We start from the raw sequence: 23,740 nt of genomic DNA, 5'->3' as shown, positions 1-23,740 counted from the left end.
CAATAGCTTCATGAGTTATGAGCCCCGAAATGTAGATCTCGCCCAAGTTCTAAATCATATAGAAATATTCAACTCAACCTGTAAAACTCCTAAAAGTAGAGTAAATCTTGTATATAATTTTGGTGAACATGTAGATGTAATGATAAGTTTTGTTAAATTAAGTAAGGGTAACTTTAAAACATCCAAGGGTTTCGCAGCTCTGATGAGAAAAACTAAATTTACACATGAAGAATGGATACAACTTGACCAATTAAAAAATACTAATATATAACTCTTACAAAATCTTGTTAATAATAATCCATTATTATTGATAGAATGTACCAAAGAAATTGAGCTCAACTTCTTTTCAATTTTCAAAACCTTAAACAAATGGGCTGAAACAAATTATCCATTGATTGTTGGTGTTGATTGTTTCAATGATTTTCTTGAGATGACTGCCACCAGTCTATTGACTGTGCTGGAGGCGGATAGTCTTAGATTTGTATTCGCGTACCGTGGCTATTGTGAACTCAAATTCCTCAACATCCCTGATGCTTCTGATAGTTCAAAATGTCCACCTGAAACCCCATTAGGATTTTTCCCGGGCTATACAAAACTCGAAGTTTACTTAAACTCTATGATAGAACTTCGTCACATTATTCAAAAGACTGATACAGAAAATGTGAAGATATACAATTATCTTCTATCAACAATAACACAATCCAACATTGCAAGCTCAAACGGAGAAATTATGAATGTTTTGAAAGGGAGTATGAATATTTACGATAATACAATAGAGCGATTTCTTTTCAGAACAAACTTAGTTTACACAACAGGTTTTTGCTTGGAAGAGGGAGGGAAGTACGTAAAATTCCAGCCCCACCAATCAAGATTTGAAACTATGGAAAGATACATCCTGGTGACCAAAGATACAATACTTATGCTTAATGGCAAATTATTAGCGAATATAAATAAATTAAACTTTAAGGATTGTAAGTTACCCAATATTAAATGGTAAGACGGAGTACCTGGTTGTGGGAAATCCTACTCCATAGTTTCTAAGCATAATCCTGGAAGAGACCTTGTCCTTAGTCAAACACAAGCTGGCATAAAATCTATTTGTGAAGAAGTGGTTAGGATGCATGATATCGATGATGAAAGGAGCATAAACTTATTGATAACATCACTCCTGAAATCGATGAGTATATCAATTATGTTCCTTCAATAAATGGAAAAAATATTGAATTCTTAAATATCTTCTCGACCAATATCCGCAGCCTTCATGCAAATTTCAATCAGTTAATCTGTTGTATAAACAGCTTAAAAACAGATATCCATGTAATAGTTCTTACTGAAACTTGGCTAACCGAGAACATTCCATTTACTTACAAGATCCCAGGTTACACCGAAGTAAATAAATATTCGAAAATTAACAAATGCGACGGTCTGTGCATTTATATTAGAGATAATATTGATGTCAGTGTGATCGCTTGTGACATTGTTGATGCAAACTCGTTGTGCTTGGACTTGAAAACACCAAATGATAAAATGTTCAGAGTTATAGGAATTTATAGATCACCCAGTAATCATAACACCGAGAATTTTGTCAACAGCCTAAACCATTTCCTTGACAGTATACCCAATTCAATGAGTGTTTGTATGGTTGGTGATATAAATATTCAATCAACTAGTATACAGGTTCAGGAATACATGCATATTTTAATGAGCAAAGGCTTCAAATCTCATATAAATGGAAGTTTTAGAGTATCAACCACATCTGAATCGTGCATAGATCATATCTTTTTCAAAAATACAAATAGCAATTTCAGCTTTATATTTGGGAACATCTTCAAGACAACAATAACAGATCATTATTCGGTTCTATTACATTTAGGTAATGAATGGAATCTTGAAACCACTTCAAATAGAAATATTCCTGCAAACAGCATAAAAATATCATACAACTACAGACTTCTTGCTGAAAAATTGGAAAAAGAAAACTGGAATACAATTTTTGGAAATGAAGATATAGATATACTTGTTGAAAAGTTTGTGGAACGGTTAAATGGTATTATTAATTCAGTCAAAACTGAGATAAACATTCCTCGCCGAAATCGTCCTTTGAAGCCTTGGATAACGCAAGGAATAATAAGATCAATTACTATACGGGATAGAATGCATGATAGAATAAGGAAAGGTCCTGCAAATGCTGATTCAATAAATGAATACAGAATTTATCGGAACACATTGAATAGGCTCATAAGTGAAGCGAAGGAGAAATATTATAAAGTTAAAATAGAGCAATGTCAAAACAATAGTTCAAAGCTTTGGAGGAGTATTAATGAGGCAATCGGGGAAGGGAAAAAGGAGTGTAACAGGATCAGAGTTGAGGCCAAGAGGCTGAATGACTTTTTTACCAATGTTGGTGAAAGACAGGCTATTGTTTGAACAATGCTTTGAACAATGAACTAGCGAATTCTCCCAACTTTGATCACAACAACGATATAACCGAAACACCTCTACTGAATTCTTTCTTCATGAGATCAACAGATTCTAAAGAAATTGGAAAGACAATAAAAGAGCTGAAGAATAATTGCGCCCCAGGAATGGATAATCTCAATAACACAGTACTCAAGCAAATAGGCCACACTATTTCACAACAACTAGCCACGATTTTTAATAAATGTTTTGAGCAAGGCTACTTCCCCAAACACTTCAAAAAAGCCAAAATAAAACCTCTCTTCAAGCAAGGAGATCCATCAAATCCTGGCAATTACAGGCCAATCAGTCTTATCAGTAATCTGGCAAAAATTATGGTAAAGGTTATAAAGAAGAGATTAGTCCTGTTTTTGAGCAAACATAAAATAATAAATGAAAATCAATTTGGATTTCAGGCTGAGAGAGTACGGAAGATGCATTAATTAAATTTGCTAATACTGTTTCACAAAACCTGAATTCCAATTACAAATCTATAGCGGTTTTCTTGGATATCAAAAAAGCTTTTGATACTATTCCACATTACTCCCTTTACAATAAACTCGAGAAATATGGCTTCAGGGGAATTTTCCTAGAATTAATTAAAAGCTATTTGAGAGATAGAACACAGTCTTTAACAATAAATGGATGTACTGATACCTCTAAAATGACCTCTTACGGATGATCTCTTGCCTCAGGGAACTGTACTTTCACCAATCCTTTTTATTATTTATGTGAATGATTTACTGAGCCTGAAACTAAAAAACTCAACAACTATATCATTCACAGATGACACTGCAGCTGTTTTCTATGGAAAATCGTGGATCGAGGCTCATGAAATTGCAGAACAGAATTGTTTTCTCATTAAAAAATGGTTAGACAAAAACACTTTGAGCTTGAACATTGATAAAACCAATTACATCACCTTTGCACTCAATACAACTGGTAAACCCGACGAAAATATGAATCTGAGACTACATTCAAACTGCAACATGAACTTCAATAACAGCTTTTGTCCCAAAAAATAAAAGAGTAACAAGCACAAAATATCTAGGCGTCATAATAGATGAATATTTGAAGTGGGACATCCATATCAAATTTTTATGCAAAAGAATCAGATATCTTTCTTATAAATTCTACGAAGCAAAAAAAATTCTAAACTCAAGTCATCTTAAAATTGTATACTTTGCACTGGTACAGTCCATAATTCAGTATGGTATTTCAGTATGGGGGGGGGGCTGTTACAATTCCCACTTGGAAGAGCTTTTCATAATTCAAAAATCAATCATTAAAACAATCTTAAATAAGCCTAGACTTTTCCCAACCAACCTGACTTTTGAAGAGTTTAACGTGTTGACAGTTAGACAGTTGTATGTAATGAATGTAGTGAAGTATATATTTAAATATAAAAATAATTTCATTTGCACTAACAATACTATCAATAGTCAATACAATTTAAGACCCACCTCAAATAAGTACCTAATCTATCATACTAACATTGAAAATATTAGAAGACGACTCCTATATTAAGCACTAAAATTATAAATAAAATTCCTGAACAAATTATTAGCTGTGCCAAGATAACAAAAAAATTAAAAAGAGATATCAATGCTTGGATCAAAATTAACTACTTCTTCTACCTTTGAGAACTATAATAAGTTAACAGAGAACTTTTCTGATTAGTGCGCTCACTTCCCCTACTTGTGCTCTATCACATCCCTTTCCCAATCATTTCCAAAAATTCCAAGGATCAAAAGCCTTCCTATGACATGGATAGCCATAGTTGGAAGAACTTTTGATCCTCTACCCTTCTTCACCACATAACATGTATAAATTGCCTTCTAATAGTGTAATGTGTTCTCATATTTATGTTATTTATTTTATAATGTAATGTTTTTTTTTATTGATGTTATTAATTTTTTTTCATATTGATGTATCTTATGTGTGTGTGTGTGAATAAATAAATGAAATAAATAAATAAAATTATCATACTATACATATATTGGATTATTTGATTATTATATTCATAGAAATAAATATAATACACATATCATCAGCTGAACAGGTAAGATGGAAAGTAATAGATGAGTCCCTACCAGCTAAAACTGCCTTCAAGAAAGCAGATGGGTGCCACTCCGGCCACTAATGATGGTAATGAAGCGGATTCAGAGAACAATAGAGTGTGATAGTCGAGAGTTGGAGGAAGAACCTTTTCGGAACAATGACCCAGTGTACAGGTAGCGCGGCCCCTTCTCCTTTCTTTAACCCGTTTTCATAGTTAGAAGACTGCATTTATTCGACATTTTGTCTTGAAGCATATAGCCCAGGGAAGATTTTTTTTGACTACCTGACAAACATGATAAATGTTGATTTATCCTGACTATTCTAGGATAAATTACTGTCGATTTCTAAACCCAGGAATCGTGTACCGTTTACTAATTCCAACATTTCATTATCAATAAAGACATTTGAGCAAATTTCATGTTTTCTCTGATTCGTCGAAAAAGAAATTATGACTGACTTCCCCCCATTTAGAAGAAGGTTCCTGTCATTGAGAAATTTATTCATAAGAGAAAGGTCAGTTACGGATGTCTCTTCTACACTTTGCAATGTATCACCTGAGAAGATGACATTTGCGTCATCTGCATAGAGACACAAAGTAGCTTGTTCTTGGAAAACTGTAGGCAACCCCTTGATGTAACATATGAATAACAGCGGGCCCATTATTGTCCCTTGAGGCACACCATTATTCAAATGTCTTATGTTGGAGCGATATTGGGTTTTGTAGCACAGCGTTTCAGTTTCATCTATATGTTCAATCTCTATGAATTGCTGCTCATCTTTTAAATAGGAGGAGAACCATGTACGCTCCTTTCCGTTCACTCCCAGGGCGCTTAATGAGTCTATCAACATATCAAGCCTCATGTCGAAAGCGCAGCTCATATCTAAGAACGTACCTATAGTTTTATCTCCCCTTTTTATAGCACTGATGATAAAATCGATGAAATCCACTCCGGCTGTTACCGTGGATTTCCCCGATCGGAAGCCATGCTGCTCCTTGTCTATGAAATTATTTTTTCCAGGTATTCCATCATTGAATATACACTACCCGCTCAAATATCTTTGAGAAAAATCTATATTGGCCTAAAACATGCTTGATCCTTGACATTACCCTTTTTAAATATAGGAAATACCCGGGCTATCTTCAAAGTATTTGGAAAGTGTCCAGATATTAAGGATGAGTTTATCAAATGACTCAGGGGCTTGATAATTGCAGGTAAAACTGCTTTAACAATCGTGATTGGGATGTCGTTCGGCCCTGAGGAAAGTTTATTTTTAAATGACATTATTATTTTTATCAAATCTGACTTGGAAAATATAGTTGAATTTGAATTTAAGAGTGGAATCACAGTTTTGATGATTGGATGTGTTTATAGGTCTATCAGGAATATTCGGTCTTACAAATTTATCTACTGCTGTCACAAAAAAGTCATTAAAACAATTACTAATGCTAGTAGGATCTTTTAGAATATTTCCATCGTCTTCAACACACATATTTGAATACCGTAGTTATTTTCTTTGATTCTACCAACTTCTGAATTTATAAGGTTCCAAGCTACTTTATTCTTATTTTTTGAAATAGAAACTTTATTGTCAAATAATCTTTCCCTACACCACTCTATACTATGATTATGATCTCTCTTCCTAAATTTAATCTCATGTAAGTCATGCATGCAATACGGAAATAACCAATTTCTCTGTTATTCTTTGACCAATCTTAATAAATAAGGTCTCTATGGCATAAATATTCATGCCAAATTTCAGATCAATACAACATTTCGTTCTTGAGATAGAAATTCCCAAGTGAAAAAACAAAATGGCAGCTATAAGGATAACCACTGAGTTTTGTAATACGACATTTGTAGTCTCCTATCATATCATTTGTTAAGCAACAAATCTATGAAACTGTTATAAAGCCAGTTGTGTTATACGGGGCAGAAACCTGGGTTTTGAAAAAGAAGGATGAAGACCTACTGAGTATATGGGAACGGAAGATTCTGAGAATAATATATGGTCCATTATGTATTGATGGAGAATGGAGACTTCGTTCGAATCAAGGGCTGCGTGACTTGTACAGAAAACCACCTATTGTACATGAGATCAAAGTGAGACGCTTGAGCTGGTTAGGTCATGTAGAAAGAATGAGCGATGAAAGAGCCGTTGAAAAAGTTTTCAGAGAAAACCCAGGCGGAAGAAGGTTGAAAGGACTTCCACGCAAGCGCTGGTTGGAGGATGTAGAAGATGATCTCCGGAAAATAGGCGTTAGGGGATGGAGACGCAAGACTGCCGACAGAGAGGAGTGGAGAGGCATTCTTGAGGAGGCCAAGGCCCTGGATGGGCTGTAGTGCCACGGAGTAAGTAAGTAAGTCTCCTATCATCCAGGAACAATACCCTAATATGTTCGACACTCTGCATATCTATCACCATTAGAATGTTCACTACACTTTGTTGATTCACTAGAGTTTTCAATAAACATTCACACATTAACTTCCCTGATTATTAATAAACTATTTCAATATAATCCACTGCTAAAAGTTATATATTTCTAACAAGTTAATTCTGGGTCCTCGTTTCACGAGGTCACCTCTGATATGCATAGTTTACTGAATTAAATTATAATAAATTGTGTTATTATCTTACACTTTTACAACAATACTCACGATGTAAAAGTGTAAGACAACAAATTTTTCTATAATTGATATCAACAGTTCAAGTAGGATGAAGACAAAAGAAGAAATTTACAAAATTGTATGCTCAAGGCTGGCAATTTACAAGATATTTGACTGAATTATTTCAACCGCAAGCAGATGATTGCTTTTAGAAAGTTTAGAAAGGCTGGAACCAGGCTGACTAGACAAAGCGAGCAGAGTAGTTGACGGCGCATGTGCAAGTTTTATGCGTGTGCAGTCAAAGAGAAGAAGTAAGTAAATCTTCTACTTTGTGGTGTAGTCAGTACAACTGACCCAGGTTGCACGAAAACTGTGAACTATTCACAAACCAATCCATGCATGGATGTTTACTTAGTAAATTGTACTGGGCTGGGTGTAGTTTGCAGCGGAGCATTTCTAAAAATGCTTTTACAAAACTTCCCACGGCTTGGTTTGGCGTGGCATGGATTAGCGTGGGACTACTTTGCGGCGGGCCTTAGAGCCGTAACGGCTAGAGCACATAACCTATAAATCCATTCGATTCGATGATTCATTTGATTATGAATCATAAAACAATATAGTAGCCAACACTTCCTTTCATCTGTCGCTATAACGTTCATACAACATAAAAATCCAATGAACCATCAAGTTTAATGAATTTATAGGTTGTGTGCTCCAGCCGTGACGGCTGTAACGACGCATCTCGAGCTGCCTGCTTATAGCCGCGCGCGTCTTGACAGGCCTCCAAGGAATCGCACCTTCATTTTGAGTTATTTATTGCATGCAATTTATAATTCACTCGACAGCTGATGAATTATAATTCTATAGTCTGATTTTTACAGTAATATTGGACCATGGATGAAATTTCTTTTCCTTTATCCTAAAAATGCAAAATTTCAAAAACCCTTATTTACAGGGTTGTTTAAATTATGGAAACAGCTTAATATTTATTTTGAAGAGGAAATTTTATTATAGGTCTAATTGGAGATTATCTATTCGAATTGAAAAACTATTCTTCCGTTGCTTAGATTGATCCGCCATCTTGGAACCGACATATTGAATAAAACTTATTATTATAAATTATTTTAAATGGAAAGGAGGTCATATGATACATGTTTTCGATACAGCTTATCAAGAAAAAATGAATGTCGAATACCGCACATCGATATCACAAACCGTTTCAAAGTTATTCACATTTAAAAATTATAGATTTTATAATCATGTCCATTCTTCCCAATATTCATCTTGTAAACAAAATATTTCTGGAGCATCCAAGAGTTTGCCATTTAGTTTTATATCACTCTGTTTAAAATGAATATTTAGTGAACTTGGAGAAATTTGGTGAGCCTGCGAGGGATCTGCTATCGCTGCACCGGTTTTGGTCCCCTCGAATCTATGTAGCTATGTAGGCTTTATCACTAAAAATTGTCACCTGTAGGCTGGTAGAATAGGACGTTATCAATCTTTTATTCAATTTATAATAACATCCTATAAATATCTGAAAAGCAGACATTTATGTGACGATGGGTCACAGAAACATAAAACGTATACAAACATTTGATAGCTGTAAGCTGTTGATGCTGGTTGCTTCAAATCCACTGAAGCACATGTTTGTTAGCTCTTGTCATCATCCTATGCAGACATTATCCAACTGAAAAAATCCTGGTCTCAGTTCAGAAGAATTACCACTTATACTACTCTACTATTAATTAATTCAACTACTACCATAATCAATTAACAATCCCACTCTATAGTTAATTCAACTCCTTGATTGAATTCAATTCGAAGTTCATCTCCTGAATTATTAATAAAATAGGCTACTGTATTATATGAATTGTTCCTAGACTTGACTACACTCTAGAGTAATTTTTATCTAACTCAAATCAAATGCCATATAACAACAAATTACTTGAATACCTCTTGAATTTCAGGTAATCGAACTCCAAAGCAAGTGTGTAGCAGGGTACAAAAATATTTCCTCAAACTTCGCAAAATGGGATTTTCAGTGCCTGGTCGAAACCCAAGATCATCACACCAAAAAAATGTGAGTAATATTTTTGTTGATTACAATTTTACATTATTATTCCCACGAGGGACATTATTTCTTCAAAAAGCTTCAGGTTGAGTTTGATTATCTATTTATATGCAAGGTCTTAATAAGCCGATTGCTTTTCATAAAAAATAGTTGGTACCAATGAGAGTACCGTAATTTTTGTTTGATAATTGATAATAATCATGAATCAACTTAACAGACCTAATTATTGATTTGTGAAGCTAAATAAATTAAAAAATATAAGAACAGTTAGTTAATTTCGACACAAGAGGAAGTATAATGTATGAAAATTATTGACGACAGGGTTACAATGTTGCAATACTCTAAACATCTACATTTTAAGGATATTGATTTATATTATAGGCTAATATGAATGATGAAAATATAAATCGAACGAAATACTTTTGCAAATTAATGGCAGTTTACTGTTGATAGTATGTGCGTTAATGTTGATGCGCTTCATGCCAAACCAAGTTCAGTATACCTATTTGTGCAGGTCTTATTTGATTGAAGAATACTCGTAAAAAATGAGGAGTAATGTTAAAGTACTGACAGGTGTCGCGATCTAACAGCACACTAGATTGAGCACTGTTTCTAAACAATTTGAATCACTGGGTTCAAAACAAGAAAGTTGAACAATTTACAATAACTACTAAATTGAGCGATTTCAAATTTATGAAATCGTGAGCTTTTGGTAATGGTGGTTTTGTTATAGTAGTGAATCTGTACAAAATTGAAACATGTTTATCTCTCATTATGATAAATTAAAATACTATTTGGGAAATGGGATTTTGTAAATTAGGCCTACTTCACTTATTTGTTTTCATTGTCATTCTATATTATAACTTATTGGGTGCAAATCGTTGAACAGTACTCTAAATTTCCAATAATTATTGATTTAAAAACTTTGCTACAATCGAAAAAATGTAATATGAATATATAAACATTGTGTTAATCTGATCTGATCTTATATTAATGCTATAAATAATAATGCTAATGAATGAAATTGTGAAATTTAAGGTGTCATTCTATTTCCAGACAAAACAGAAACTGTTTGGAATAGATATTGTTGAGTGCATATTCATAATAAATATTAACGAGTGCCATCTATTGTGAATGAAATTGTAATAATGAAAGTTTTTATTCTAGTTCCATGTAAAACTGAAACTGATAGTTGTGTTTGGAGTAGAATTGCTGGGTGTTGAGTTGTTGAGTAGAATAGTAGTAGATAGTTGAGGAGTAGAATTGCTGGGTGCATATTGCATATACTGAGAATTAATTTATAATAAATATCAACGAGTGCCGTCTATTGTGTTGAAAAGAATGATGATACATCTCTGATCTTTATAATCAATATACATTTACATAATAATTATTATACACATACAAAAGAAGTTGCTTATAATAAACTTAGTCCTGAGTATGATACCCTACTATAATAATATATGTTGCGGTGATCTTAATATTCTTGTTAAAACATTAACAAAAAATTGTAAAAATGTAGTTTACAATTTGTAGTAATACTCCTATTACAGAGGGCGGTGGAAAGGAAAAAATGACTACAATGCCTTTCTTGCATTTTCGCTGACTTATAACATGAATCTCACTAGCTGCTTGGTATTGATATTGGGCTCATAAATGTTCTAATTGATACAATACCATATTAATTAGTTTAATTGATACAATATTGTACTTTAAATTTGGAAAAGCCAGATGAATTTTGTCGTTACCCAGAGAGAAGTAGCGACCATATCAAGTTATTTATTCATATGTTATAAAGTACTAGTTTAATTTGCCCATTTGTTCCTCTAATCCCGAACTCTAACTAATGTATTTCCTCCAGAATTTAGATAAATGCTTATCAATTTATTTTATAACCATGTATGTTTTGAAATATAATAATATCAATATCAATTTCCATCTCTATTAATTTTCAGAAACCCAGAGCAATGAAGAAGAATTTCGTTGATAAGAATACTACATTTTTCCCCAAGATCAAAGATTCACAATCAGGCACAATTATTCCAATAACTGATGAAGACAGATTTGATGAAACATTATGTGATACGATTGAAAACAGTGAATGCTACACAACGAGTGAAATGGAGAGTGCGGATTGGCTAACAGACTCGAAACGTCTTGAGATCTTGCTAAGAATAAAATCTGACAAGGAAAAGAAGAGTCAAGTTATTCAACATTTTAATATAACCGTAAGTCCAGCTTTCTGTTTTTCAACCTGATGTCTGTTTCGTAAAAAACCTTTAAGTGGGTTTTGGTTTGTGTGTAGCCTAACTGTCATCGACGACCGTGACATGTGCCAACTATTTCTGTGTTAAAACACGTTTCAGCCATTTTTTTCGTCAACAACATGTCGTGTTCGTCAATGACAGTAACGCACGATATCAAATATGAGAATAAACCAATTTTCAACATTGCCATTAGTAATAGTTTTGCAGAGATTAGCATCATACTGAGTAGTACATAATTCAATTTTGTATTAAAAAAAGTTTCTTGCTATATAAACTTATGTAATAAGTTTCTGCATCTTCATATGAAAGTCAAAAATTCTACCTATCCTCTATTTCTAAACAAACATAGGTGTATTTAACTGAAGATAGAGCTTTTCTGGCTAGTTTGAATTGAAGGAAGCAAATAAAAACTCTGCATAAAGTATTTTTTTTAATTTAGAGTAATCTCTTGTAATATCCAATTAATAAAAATCAAATCTATAATTGAAGAAAATAAAATAAAAATATTATCCAGTACAGTAACCTTTTGCCTTTTAATTTTTATTAGTGCATGACATGTTTCGACAATATTCATTGCATGAGAGCCAGTCGTGGCTCCAGGGGAGTACCATGGGGGCCATGCTCCCATGCAAAAATTTCAGGTTTATGGTCCTCTAGCAGAGATGGGAGACTTCATGCAACGTTAGAAATTCATTTCTCCTCCAAATCTGTACATTAAAGTGTGGACGCTAGACAAGACGATACATGGTGTTTGTTGTCTGTCTCTCTCAAGATTATAGACCGTTTAGAGACAGTCTATGCACATGTCGTGCAGCTTGGCCTCCTAGTGTGTGAAAGAGGCTTCTACTAGGCTTTACATTAAAAATAAAGCAACATATTTTCACCATTCACCTCCACCCCACCACTTATAAGAACAACCCTTGGAGCGACATTTGTAACGTTGACAATCCTGAAATAACGTACCTGCTGACTACCGCGCAAGCAAGGCGAGCGGTGAAGTAAAAAACCTACTGCACATAAATTATATATGACTAGCTGATTCTAAGATCATATTATTTTTTGAGTGAACTTCTCAACAGTTGAATTCCAAAAAAATATTGTAATATATTCTAATATATTAATAGTATAATATAATATAGTATAAGTCTAATCTAATATAGAAAATTTACTAAATTAAAGAGAGATAGAAACTAAAATATTTTTTTAACTAAAATGGAAGATGATAACGAGGGGTATGACAATGATGATGATGCTTATGATGATGAAGACGATAAAGATGACGATGATGATGATGATCATGATCACGACGACTATGTTGTTGAGTGTAAATTAGAAATGAAAGAACAAGATAGGCATATTACCAAGGAGCAATTGGCTCCAACATCAATCTCCTTACTTCCAATTCCGATTCAACCAAGTGTGACCCTCTACTCAGCCCATTCATCAGTCTCTGCACTCTAGTTAGAGGCGAGAAATAATTATGCACAGTCCTGCTTCTAGGCAAAGAAAACAAGACAGAATTCCTGGCATTGAAGGAGGGCACATAAAAGTTAAGCATTGACAGCAGCACAGGAGAATGCACCACTCCATCAAGCAGCAACCAAATGAAAAACACTGAAGCTCTATCCCTGCGTGAACTCAAGGAATCCATCGAAAACATATCTCTCGGTGTGCCAGAAGGAAAACCAAGAAGACAAGTTATTTTGAATTTTCTCAATTGCATGATTATCTTGGTCAGTATGAGGACTCCAAACCATGGAGCCAAACTCAAGCACACTCCCAACAAGAGAGACATAAACACTTATTATAGCATCAGGGTTACTGAAGTCAGCCGAGTTCCTCAAAACAAACCCCAACAGCTTGTTTGCCTTGTTAGTTACATACTCTAAGTGGGATGAGAATGACAAAGAATTGTCAAAAACAATTCCCAAGTCCTTGCAGATGGTAACTCTGTCCAGAATATGATTATTAATTCTGTAAGTGAAGGCTGTGGGATTACGTTTTCTAGAATACGTCATACACCTGTCCACATTTACCTCAAGACGATTCACCGCACACCACAATGAAGCCCTGTCAACATCAATCTGCAACTGATGGCAATCATCAGGACCTCGGACCTCTCGATAAATCTTGATATCATCAGCAAAAACTAGACATTCCGAGGACAACTGGAGAGAAAGCTCATCAATTAGCAAAAGAAACAGAAGAGGACCCAGATTACTTCCCTGCCGTACTCCAGAAGTACTGAAAAAAGCAGATGACTCCATTCCCTTCACAGATACAATGTTCGACCTATGGAACAAATAGCTTCGAAACAAAGAAATTAGCACTTCACTGAAGCCAAGGTTGAAGAGTCTATGCAATAGCACACTGTGATTCACTCGATCAAAAGCTTTTGCAAAGTCTGTGTACACAACATCAACCTCTTCACCTGAATCCATCACTCTAGAAGTGTACTCCGTGAACTGAAGCATAGAACTGAATACTTCTATATAGAATCTTCTAAAAAATCTTTGAAAATACTGACAATAAGCAGATAGGACGATAGTTTTTAATCAAGTTTTTCTTCCCAGATTTAAAGATTGGTTCAATTTTTGAAATTTTCCACTTACTAGGAAAGTGGCCCATCCTGAGCGACAGATCAAGCAGGTATTTTAAAGGTCCAACCAAGAGCTCACCACAACCTTTCACCACAAATGATGGAATCCCATCGGGACCCGGAGATGTCCGTGGTTTAAGGCTTTTTATTGCCAAAAGCTAATTGCCAATATGTTGAAAATTATCATCGACTTCATTTCCATAGCAGGCAGTGATTGGCGTGTAAACGGACTGGAAGAATGCTGCAAACCCAGCTGGAACCTCAGAGCCAATAAATACCTCATCATCCAGCACCATCCTCTCACAGATATCTCCTGCACTACGCTTGCCATTTACAAACTTCCAAAACTCTTTGGAGTTGTTCCTGATATTTATCTGGACACAGTTGACATAAGTCTGGTAAGCCACCGCGATCAGAGCCTTCACGTCTCTCCTCAATCTAAGAAATTGATTCTCATAATAATCCGAGAAATTCTTCTTCCGAGCATACCTATTCTTCTTTTTTAACAACCGAATAATCTCCGCTGTAAACCATGGAGGATACTTCGAGCCCTTACCATTGATAATCTTCTTGGGAATAGTAGCATCAAAACAACTGTAAATTACACCATAAAAGAAATCAACAGCTTCATCGACATCTCTCAGCTGATTAAGCCACTCCAATCAGAATCTCTCAACATTTCATACAGAGAGAAGTAGTCAGCCCTCCTGAAGTCATAAGCAGAGTGAATACCCGGACTCATCTGCTGATCCTGTGGGGTGTCAACAACCAAATTCATGCTCAGAGCCGGGTGGTGGACCAAATCCTCGGGTACCAGTGGAACCGAGTCACGAGTCACCTCCACAACAGGCAAGTTTGAGAGGATCAAATCAAGTGTTCGTGAGTTCAAGTTCCTCACACTATTAAATAACTGCAAGTTATAAAAACCCGAAAATTGACAGTCTTCTAGCAACTACAGACCCACCACCCAGATCATACATGTTATCGGTGATCTCTGGCAAGTTGAAGTCTCCCGCAATAAAAAACCTATCTCCAATCTCATGAACATAGTTTTCCAGACAATCAAAATAAACTTCAAAATCTTAAACAGTCGCATTATTGTGAAAATAAGCAACATTAATGTACAGAGGCCCATCCCGAGATGCAACTCTAATCATGAAACTCTCAAACCGACCACCATCCAGCGACAAATTGATATCAACACATTCGCAAGACTGAATTCCTCTACGAACTGCTATAAGAAGACCACCACCTCGACAGGAATCACTACCAGGACGATCTTTTCTATAGACAATATACCTCTGGTCAAAAAGCTCACTATTGGAAAAACCAGAATTGAGCCATCTCTGTCAACAGTATCAAGTCATAATTGGAAACCATTACAGACTGCCAGAACATATGAGTCTTAGTCCTGAGACCTCTAACATTCTGATAATATACACTCATGCCACCTGATAATTGTGACATGATCTCGTCGAGACAGATTAATAAACAACAGTTGAAATATATAATTGAAATAGAATGGGATATTGCTTGGAGCAGGGTGGAAGTTACGTAGAATTTCAAGAGGATACTTTAAAATTCTCTACTAAAGAACGATATGTTTTAGTCACACGTAATACTACACTTATGCTGAATAGCGAATTAATAAAAACTATAGATAGAATAACTCTTCATGAGTGTAAACTTCCTAAAATAAAATGGTTGACGGTGTTCCCGGCTGTGGTAAATCTTACTTTATAGTCTCGCATCATGAGCCTGGCAAGGATCTAGTACTCACTCAAACACGGGCAGGTATTAAAGCAATCCGTGAAACTGTCATTGAAAGGTATGGTCGAAAACATTGTAATCGTCTTAAGCTTGATTACAGGACAGTTGGCTCATATATAATAAATCATAATCAGAATAAAACATACAATAGAGTTTTTATTGATGAAGCTCTACTTATGCATGCGGGTTACATCGGTTTTATTGCTAACTTAAGTAAGGCCTCAGAAATAATTGTAGTTGGTGACGCAAACCAAATACCCTACATTGAGAGAAGTAATTATGCCACAAGATGGCATAAAATTTCAGAATTCTGCGAACCTTTTACAAAACAAACGGTAACTCGTAGATGTCCTATCGATGTTTGTTTTGTCCTTTCCACTGTCTATGAAAATATTACGTCGCTTAATGAAAGAGCTATCTCAATTCTGCCTACTTACAGAAATGGGGAATACCATCTGATACAACCCGACACTTTGATATTAACATTCACCCAAGAGGAAAAACTTATGGTGGGTGATACTATAAAGTGGAGAGAGGATGTTGCACTTCACACAATCCACGAAGCACAAGGGCTAACTCATAAAAATGTTATTCTAATCAGAATTAAGTACAAGGAGAATGAAATCTATAACAGCATGCCCAATGCGATTGTTGCCTTGTCTAGACACACTGAAACTTTCAGGTATTTAACAACCAGTCTGGTAGATGATGCTGTGGACAAACTAATCAAGAAACTTAAATTCATGGATAGTGAGGGGCTTGTTAAATGGAACAAGGAAAAGAGAAGTGGACCTGATGATATAAGTTATGAGTGACACTGAAGAAGTTCTTAATATTTTAGAAACAGAAAATGAAACAGATGTAATCGACGATTATTTGAACTATCACTTTCACGAGGACAGAAATAAAGATGTTGAGTGTTTCAATATTATGTCTATGAATATACGTAGTTTGAATGCTAATTTCGATCAGTTTATTTGCTGCCTCAATGAATTGAAAACTGATATTCACATTATAATATTAACTGAGACCTGGTTGACTGCAGATATGCCGTTCATTTTCAACATTCCTGGATATACGGCAATAAATAAGTACACTAAACAGAATAAATGTGATGGATTATGCATGTACATAAAAGATTGCATAAGATTCAATGAAGTTTCACTCGATATCACTGATGCCAATGTGGTTAGTGCTGACTTAAGAATTGATGATTTTATTGTGAAGGTGATTGGGGTTTATAGATCACCAAGTAATCAAAATATTGATAATTTTCTTAATAGTCTGAGTAATGAAATCAGTAAAATTCCTAATGGAATAAATGTATGTGTGGCGGGAGACATGAATATAAATACACATTCAACTAGTGTTCCTGTTCAAGATTATCTGCATATTTTCAATAGTAATGGCTATAAGTCTTACATAACTGGTGATACCCGAGTAACAACCACAACAAATTCTTGCATTGACCACATTTTTTATAAAAATTCAGGCAACCATTCTATGTCCATTAAAGGAGTTATATTTAGGACAACCATAACTGACCACTACGCGGTTGTACTGAACTTGGTGAAGGTCCCTATCAATAAGGATAATAGAAACGTATTGATAAACACATTAACTAGAATCAACTATCATGCACTATTGGAACGCATAAGGAATGAAGATTGGGGAGAAATCTATACCGTGAATGGAAGCATTGACACTATTATGGATAAATTTGTCGATCGTTTGACCAGTATCATCAATCAATGCAAGAAGGTAAAAGTGATACCTAACAGACTTCGTCCCCTGAAGCCCTGGATATCTGAAGGCATCATAAGATCAATAATCACGCGGGACAAAATGCATTCTAGACTCAGAAGAGATCCTAATAACAATATCTTGAAGAATGAATATAAGGCTTATCGTAATGGTTTGAATAAGATCATAAATCATGCAAAGGAAGTCTACTATAAAGGGAAAATTGAAAATTGTAATAACAACAGCATGAAGTTGTGGAAGTGCATAAACGAAGTTATAGGTGAGGCCAGTATCAAGGAAAAGAGTACTGAACTTGACGCTCACTCCCTCAACAATTATTTCACAAATGTGGGTAAATTACAAGCTAAAACTATCAATATCCCTGATAATACTGGTGATCGATTTCCTGCAATACAGATCGATAACACGTTTTTTATGAGACCAACGTGCCCAGTTGAAGTTGAGGCAACTATTAAAAATCTAAAGAACAACTGCAGTCCTGGTATTGATGGTCTAGGTAATATTACGCTGAAGAAAATAGCCAATTTTATATCTCAACCTCTCGCTTTAATTTTTAATAGATGCTTTGAGGAGGGATATTTTCCCGAGCACCTCAAATCAGCCAAAATAAAACCTCTATTCAAACAAGGTGACCCGACTAATCCATGTAATTATAGACCGATTAGTCTTATCAGCAACCTTGCTAAAATAATGGAGAAACTAATAAAGTCAAGAGTTGTTACTTTCTTGAATCTTAACAAAATAATCTCCAAGAACCAATTCGGTTTCCAAAAAGGTAAAAGTACATCTGACGCTCTAATAAAATTCATCAATACTTTATCTGATAAAATAAACTCCAATAAGAAAACTATTGCGGTCTTCCTGGATATACGCAAAGCTTTTGATACAATACCTCATAATACTTTGTTCAATAAACTGGAGTCCTATGGTTTCAGAGGAGTCTCGCTTAAATTGTTCAAAAGCTATCTGAGTAATAGAACCCAGTCCCTAACCATAAATGATCAATCTAGTGTAACTAACTTAACTTCTTATGGTCTTCCTCAAGGTACTGTACTTTCTCCCATCCTTTTCATACTCTATGTAAATGACTTTTTAAATTTAAGACTTCTAAACTCAACTGTGATATCCTTTGCAGATGATACTGCAGCTATTTTTCACGGTAATTCTTGGAATGAAGTTCATACTATAGCTGAAAATAATATGCTTTTAATTAAGAAGTGGTTAGATAAGAATACCTTAAGTTTAAATATTGAAAAAACTAATTACATAACTTTCTCTGCAAATAGAGTAGGGCAGCCTAACGAGAATCAAGATTTGAGACTCCATTCTCAGTGCAATTTAAACTTGGGTAATTGTGATTGTCCCACCATTAAAAAAGTCAATAATACTAAGTATTTGGGAATTATAATTGATGAAAACCTTAAATGGGATGTTCATATTAAATACATATGTAGAAAAATTAGATATTTATCTTTTAAATTTTACCAAGTTAACAGAATTCTTAATAAGAACCACCTGAAAATGATGTATCATGCTCTAGTCAAGTCAATTCTGCAGTATGGCATAGTTGTTTGGGGAGGCTGTTTCAACTGTCATATTGCTGAATTATTTGTAGCACAAAAACTGATAATTAAAACTATATTAAGCAAACCCAGGCTCTATCCAACGGATATGGTTTTGGTGATTTTGAGGTCATGACTATACGTCAATTATACATAAAAACCGTAATTGAGTACTTAATAAAATATAGATCCGATTTTCCTCTCACAATAAACTCTACTCTTAATTATTATAATCTAAGGGCCACTGCTAACAAATATGTAACCTATAACACTAATATTGAATGTATAAGGAGGCAATTAATTTACATAGGTACTAAAATAATAAACCTCATTCCAAATCACTTTCTCATGGACAATAAGATCAGCGGAAAAATTAAACTGGATATAAAAAACTGGACATACAGTAATTTTTTCTTCCATTTAGATATATGACTCGAGATTTCTGCTCCAGCATTTTTTTTTCATTAGTTTTTTCATTTTTCAGTGGACTCGCTTACCTTTATTTTGAGTACCTATTCCTCTGTTTTCTTCCTTCCCCCCATTTCTCCCTTCCTTTTTCCTCATTACTTCTCTTCTCTTCTTTGCCTGCCTATTACATGGGAAACCATAGTTGGCTAGGTATCTTCCTCTCTTTTTTTTCTCTTCTCCAACACACCCAAACACTAAGCCCATGGTTTTTTATATTTGTAACATTTTATTGTGTTTTATTATTTTCGTAAATCTTTGTAATTTTGTTTTGTCTTGTTTTGTGTGTTTTTAATAAATTGAATTGAATTGAATTGAATTGATTGAAATGAAATGAAGATTAGGACAACAATAATGCAAAATGTGTGTATAAATGGAACAATATTATAAAGGAAACTAAATTTGAATAAAGCTAAAAAGGTTATTCCCTTGAACCAGCCGCATTCAATTTGAATCGTACCATACTAAGAAGAAAAAGAGAAAAACTCATTCAAAAAATAACTCACAAAAACAAACATAAATCGAACAAAATACAATACTGACATCATTAGTGGATTAATCCCAAAATAAAAATTGCTCAAACCGAGGAAAAAACTAATGCGGACAACCGGCCCCCAACACATTCAATCAAAGATAGGAAATAAATCAATAACAATCAATAATCATGAAACTCACTTCTTGAAAGAACGGTAAATAGAAAATAACGGAACAGGCTAATATCGATAATACGGCACCTAGCAATTTATAATCAATACAAGAAGATAATCATTGTGTCAATCACAATAGTTATCACTATTATAGCCATTAAAAATAAAGTCCTTTTTGAAAGAACGCCACAAACGGGAGGAAAAAATAAACACACTCGCTCCATTATCCATATTCCATCATATAAATAGAAAAATATGTAAACAGAAAGGCTGATAAATGAAGTACTTCTAACCAGTAAATGATAATACTGCATAGTCCTAGAGACTGCATAGAGAAAAAGTTACCGCATCTATTGATAGCGCATTGATAACACAATCACTACATTCCTTTCAATGGTTCAATATCAGAAGCCGATACTGGTAATCAATGATAGATTTATTTGTACACCAAATCGATTTGTACAGCCAAGCTTTGATTTTGATGAATTCAAGTAAAAAAATACATTACCTAATCATAAATTCAGCGTAGCTCGGATGAGAGAATAACACATAGTAATATTGAGCATAGATATAGGAGCGAGTGACCCAAATCAGTTTAAAAATATCGAATACTTAATCAAAAATACCGGGGAAAAATCATTCTCAATAACATATATATATATATATATATATATATATATATATATATATATATATATATATATATATATATATAAGATTTCAACCCTATCGATCAGACCGTTCCTTTCCAACCATAGTTCAGTTATAGTCCTGTAATGAATGTTCTTATCTGTACGATACTTAAACATCAATTGAATTTACTTAATACTGAGAGTCTATTTTAATAGCTTTGTCTCCCTCATTGAATTTAATCCTAATATTTCCAGCAAAATCAGTCCAAACATATTTAAATCCTTTTTCTCGAAATTGATTTTTTGCCTTCGCGAACAGAACTCTACGCCTCTTCGTTAGTGATCCATTGATGTAGATTGGACACGCATTTCCAGGAAAACCGATTTCAGTAGAAGTGAGGTTAGCCTTCCTTCTTCTTTTCATAATCAAGTCCTGGGAATCAGTTCGACGAACAAACTTGACAATGATATCTGCAGTAGGACGATTAGGTTGTTTCCTCAGTCTATGACACACATCTATCGATTGTGCTGTTACATCCAAGTTTACAGATTTACACACATCCAGGACGATCCCCATGACATCTTCATCAGGTGCTGATGGAACCCCAAAAATCTCTACAGTATTTCTTCTAGAATATTGTTCACTATTATCCATTTCAATCTCGATATCATCAAGTTTTCTACGAGGAAGTTTATTATCGTTAGAGAGTTTGTTGATAAGATTTTTCTGCTCCTTTATAATATCAGCCTGCCTGGCAAGAGCTTCACAACTACTGTCTAATTTTTCAACACAGGCGCGAATTGAATTATTTAAGTCCTCCTGCAACTTTGTATGCCCGCTGAGAATAAATGACTTCAAATTCTCGATAGATTCATTTAAATTGTCCAAAGTAATCAATGACGTGTTACTATCATTAGCAGCAGCACTCGTTTTCACTGGTGTTGTGTCCGAATTACGCTGGATACGGAAACTCGCCTGACAGGAATCACAAGACCATCTGAATTGAAACCTAGCCAGATCATCGATTTCAGGCTCTCACAATTTCACACATTTGCCGTGAAAATAAATTTTACATTGTGAACATGCAATCTTTTCTTTTTCATTGCGATTAACGGATTGACTGCAGACGTTACACACACTCATTGTAGAACAACTTATATTCATTCAGTTAATACTCACTTATATTCACTATATTCACATTTACTCACTTAATATTCACTTATATTCAGTCAGTGAGCACAAACTATATGCGAAGGTACTTATTTGGATTATTAAAACAAGTATTTCAATTTTTACACTTGAAATTTGCGGCTGGGAAAGTGAAATAACAAGCTAGAACATCGTAGCACTGTAGAAATGATAGAACAAGAAAACTGATAACAGAGCTCAACAACAATCAACTGCTCACAGCCGCTTCACAGCGATGACTGTGACTTTGTGATTGTGACTTGTGTGACTGTGATTTTAAGACTTGTGATATATACAAGCTACAATGAATCATCCAACTTCTGATGAATCATGTTAAAATTGCAATAAATTATTGTTTTACAAATAGTTAATCATTATGAATCAATCCTTATAAATTTTAGAATAAAAACTATTATGAATTATTTCGTCTAGTTATTTTGAAGTCTATGCACAGGGCACAGTGCCCATGTGGGCTCATTCCGTAATGTCATTCATTATTTAGATTTTAATATAATTCATTTATCATTGTATATTTCTTTTACAATATTTTTGGAATAAAGAAGATTTTTGATTTGATTTGTTTTGCAGTGTTGGAACTGCGGCGTGAATCCGATTGTTGACATGAGGTGGACGTGCTTTGAGTGTGCGTCAGTGCACTTCTGCTCGGACTGTGTGGCTGCCATGGTAAGCAACAACTTCAGGCTGTCGCGTCATCCCGTCAGTCATCAGCTGGACCCGGTTGCGTCATTCGACAGTGTCAGGGACCCAGACTACTTACCGCACAACTTCAATTCTGCCAGCTACTTGGATCCCAACTTCATTCTGCACTAGGTCTAACTAATCTACTGCTCAACCAGCATCTGGTATCCTAAAGTCTAGAATATTACTCGTAAATTGAATTCTTGAAAGAGCTAATAGATGAAAAGTAGTGGTGGCCTGAGGAGCTATCTTCTAATTCTTTTATCTGATTATGTGTCAAGGCTCACTTTATAGATAGCTAAGAGACCTGTTCATATTAGTTTCTACAGCCATCAGAAAATAGCATATATGTCACTGAATGAGCCAAGTTCTATTGTCTTCATTGTGGCACTTAAGCTCTATTTTTGAGTTTTGATGATGTGAGGACAAATTTCTCTTCTACGAATTTTGTACCTTCATCATTTTTACTTGTCCAGAATATAGATAGAAGGTTAACATTCAAGTACATAAGCTAATGTGTATTGTTAATATTATTGAAAATTTAATTATTAAATTACATATTACTAGTAGTTCTGTGAACAGTAGACCTCACGCAGTATTCTCATCCACAAGTACCTGATGTCACCTGTTTTAAATGTTAACAAACTCAGTTCACGTTTGAATTTGTATTCCATATGATATAACTCATCCAGTTCCGTGATAACCTTTCCATCTGATGGAAATAAATTTTTTACAATGAAAAATATTATAATTTCTCCAACATTATTCAGTTCATTTGTTCATTTTTAATCACCTATTGAATTAGTTTTTTCGAATGTGAGAATATTGATACTAATGGGCACGCATAATAATAAGTACCATGACTGCAAAACAAAATATTGAAATATTGAAACCAAATACTTTGAAGCTGCGATTAGACCAAAGTTATCAACAAAATGTTAATAACTC

General features: G+C 34.5%; 1 protein-coding gene across 2 annotated transcripts in view; it reads left to right on the top strand.

The window, feature by feature from the left end:
- LOC111046012 (ZZ-type zinc finger-containing protein 3) overlaps nt 1-23,433 on the top strand; it is a 72,338-nt gene extending 48,905 nt beyond the window's left edge. For both annotated transcript variants that reach the window (XM_039430721.1, XM_039430722.1), the window contains 3 exons: nt 9,095-9,207; nt 11,154-11,426; nt 22,682-23,433. In XM_039430721.1, coding sequence (XP_039286655.1) covers nt 9,095-9,207; nt 11,154-11,426; nt 22,682-22,924 — 629 coding nt within the window. In that variant the 3' untranslated portion in view covers nt 22,925-23,433. The remainder of the gene's footprint in view (nt 1-9,094; nt 9,208-11,153; nt 11,427-22,681) is intronic.
- The last annotated feature ends 307 nt before the right edge of the window (nt 23,434-23,740 follow it).

Source organism: Nilaparvata lugens, chromosome 6 (assembly GCF_014356525.2).
Source record: "Nilaparvata lugens isolate BPH chromosome 6, ASM1435652v1, whole genome shotgun sequence".
Classification (NCBI taxonomy): Eukaryota; Metazoa; Arthropoda; class Insecta; order Hemiptera; family Delphacidae; genus Nilaparvata; species Nilaparvata lugens.
The sequence above is the reverse complement of the archived record's forward strand: the minus strand, read 5'-3'. Positions and strand labels throughout refer to the sequence as shown.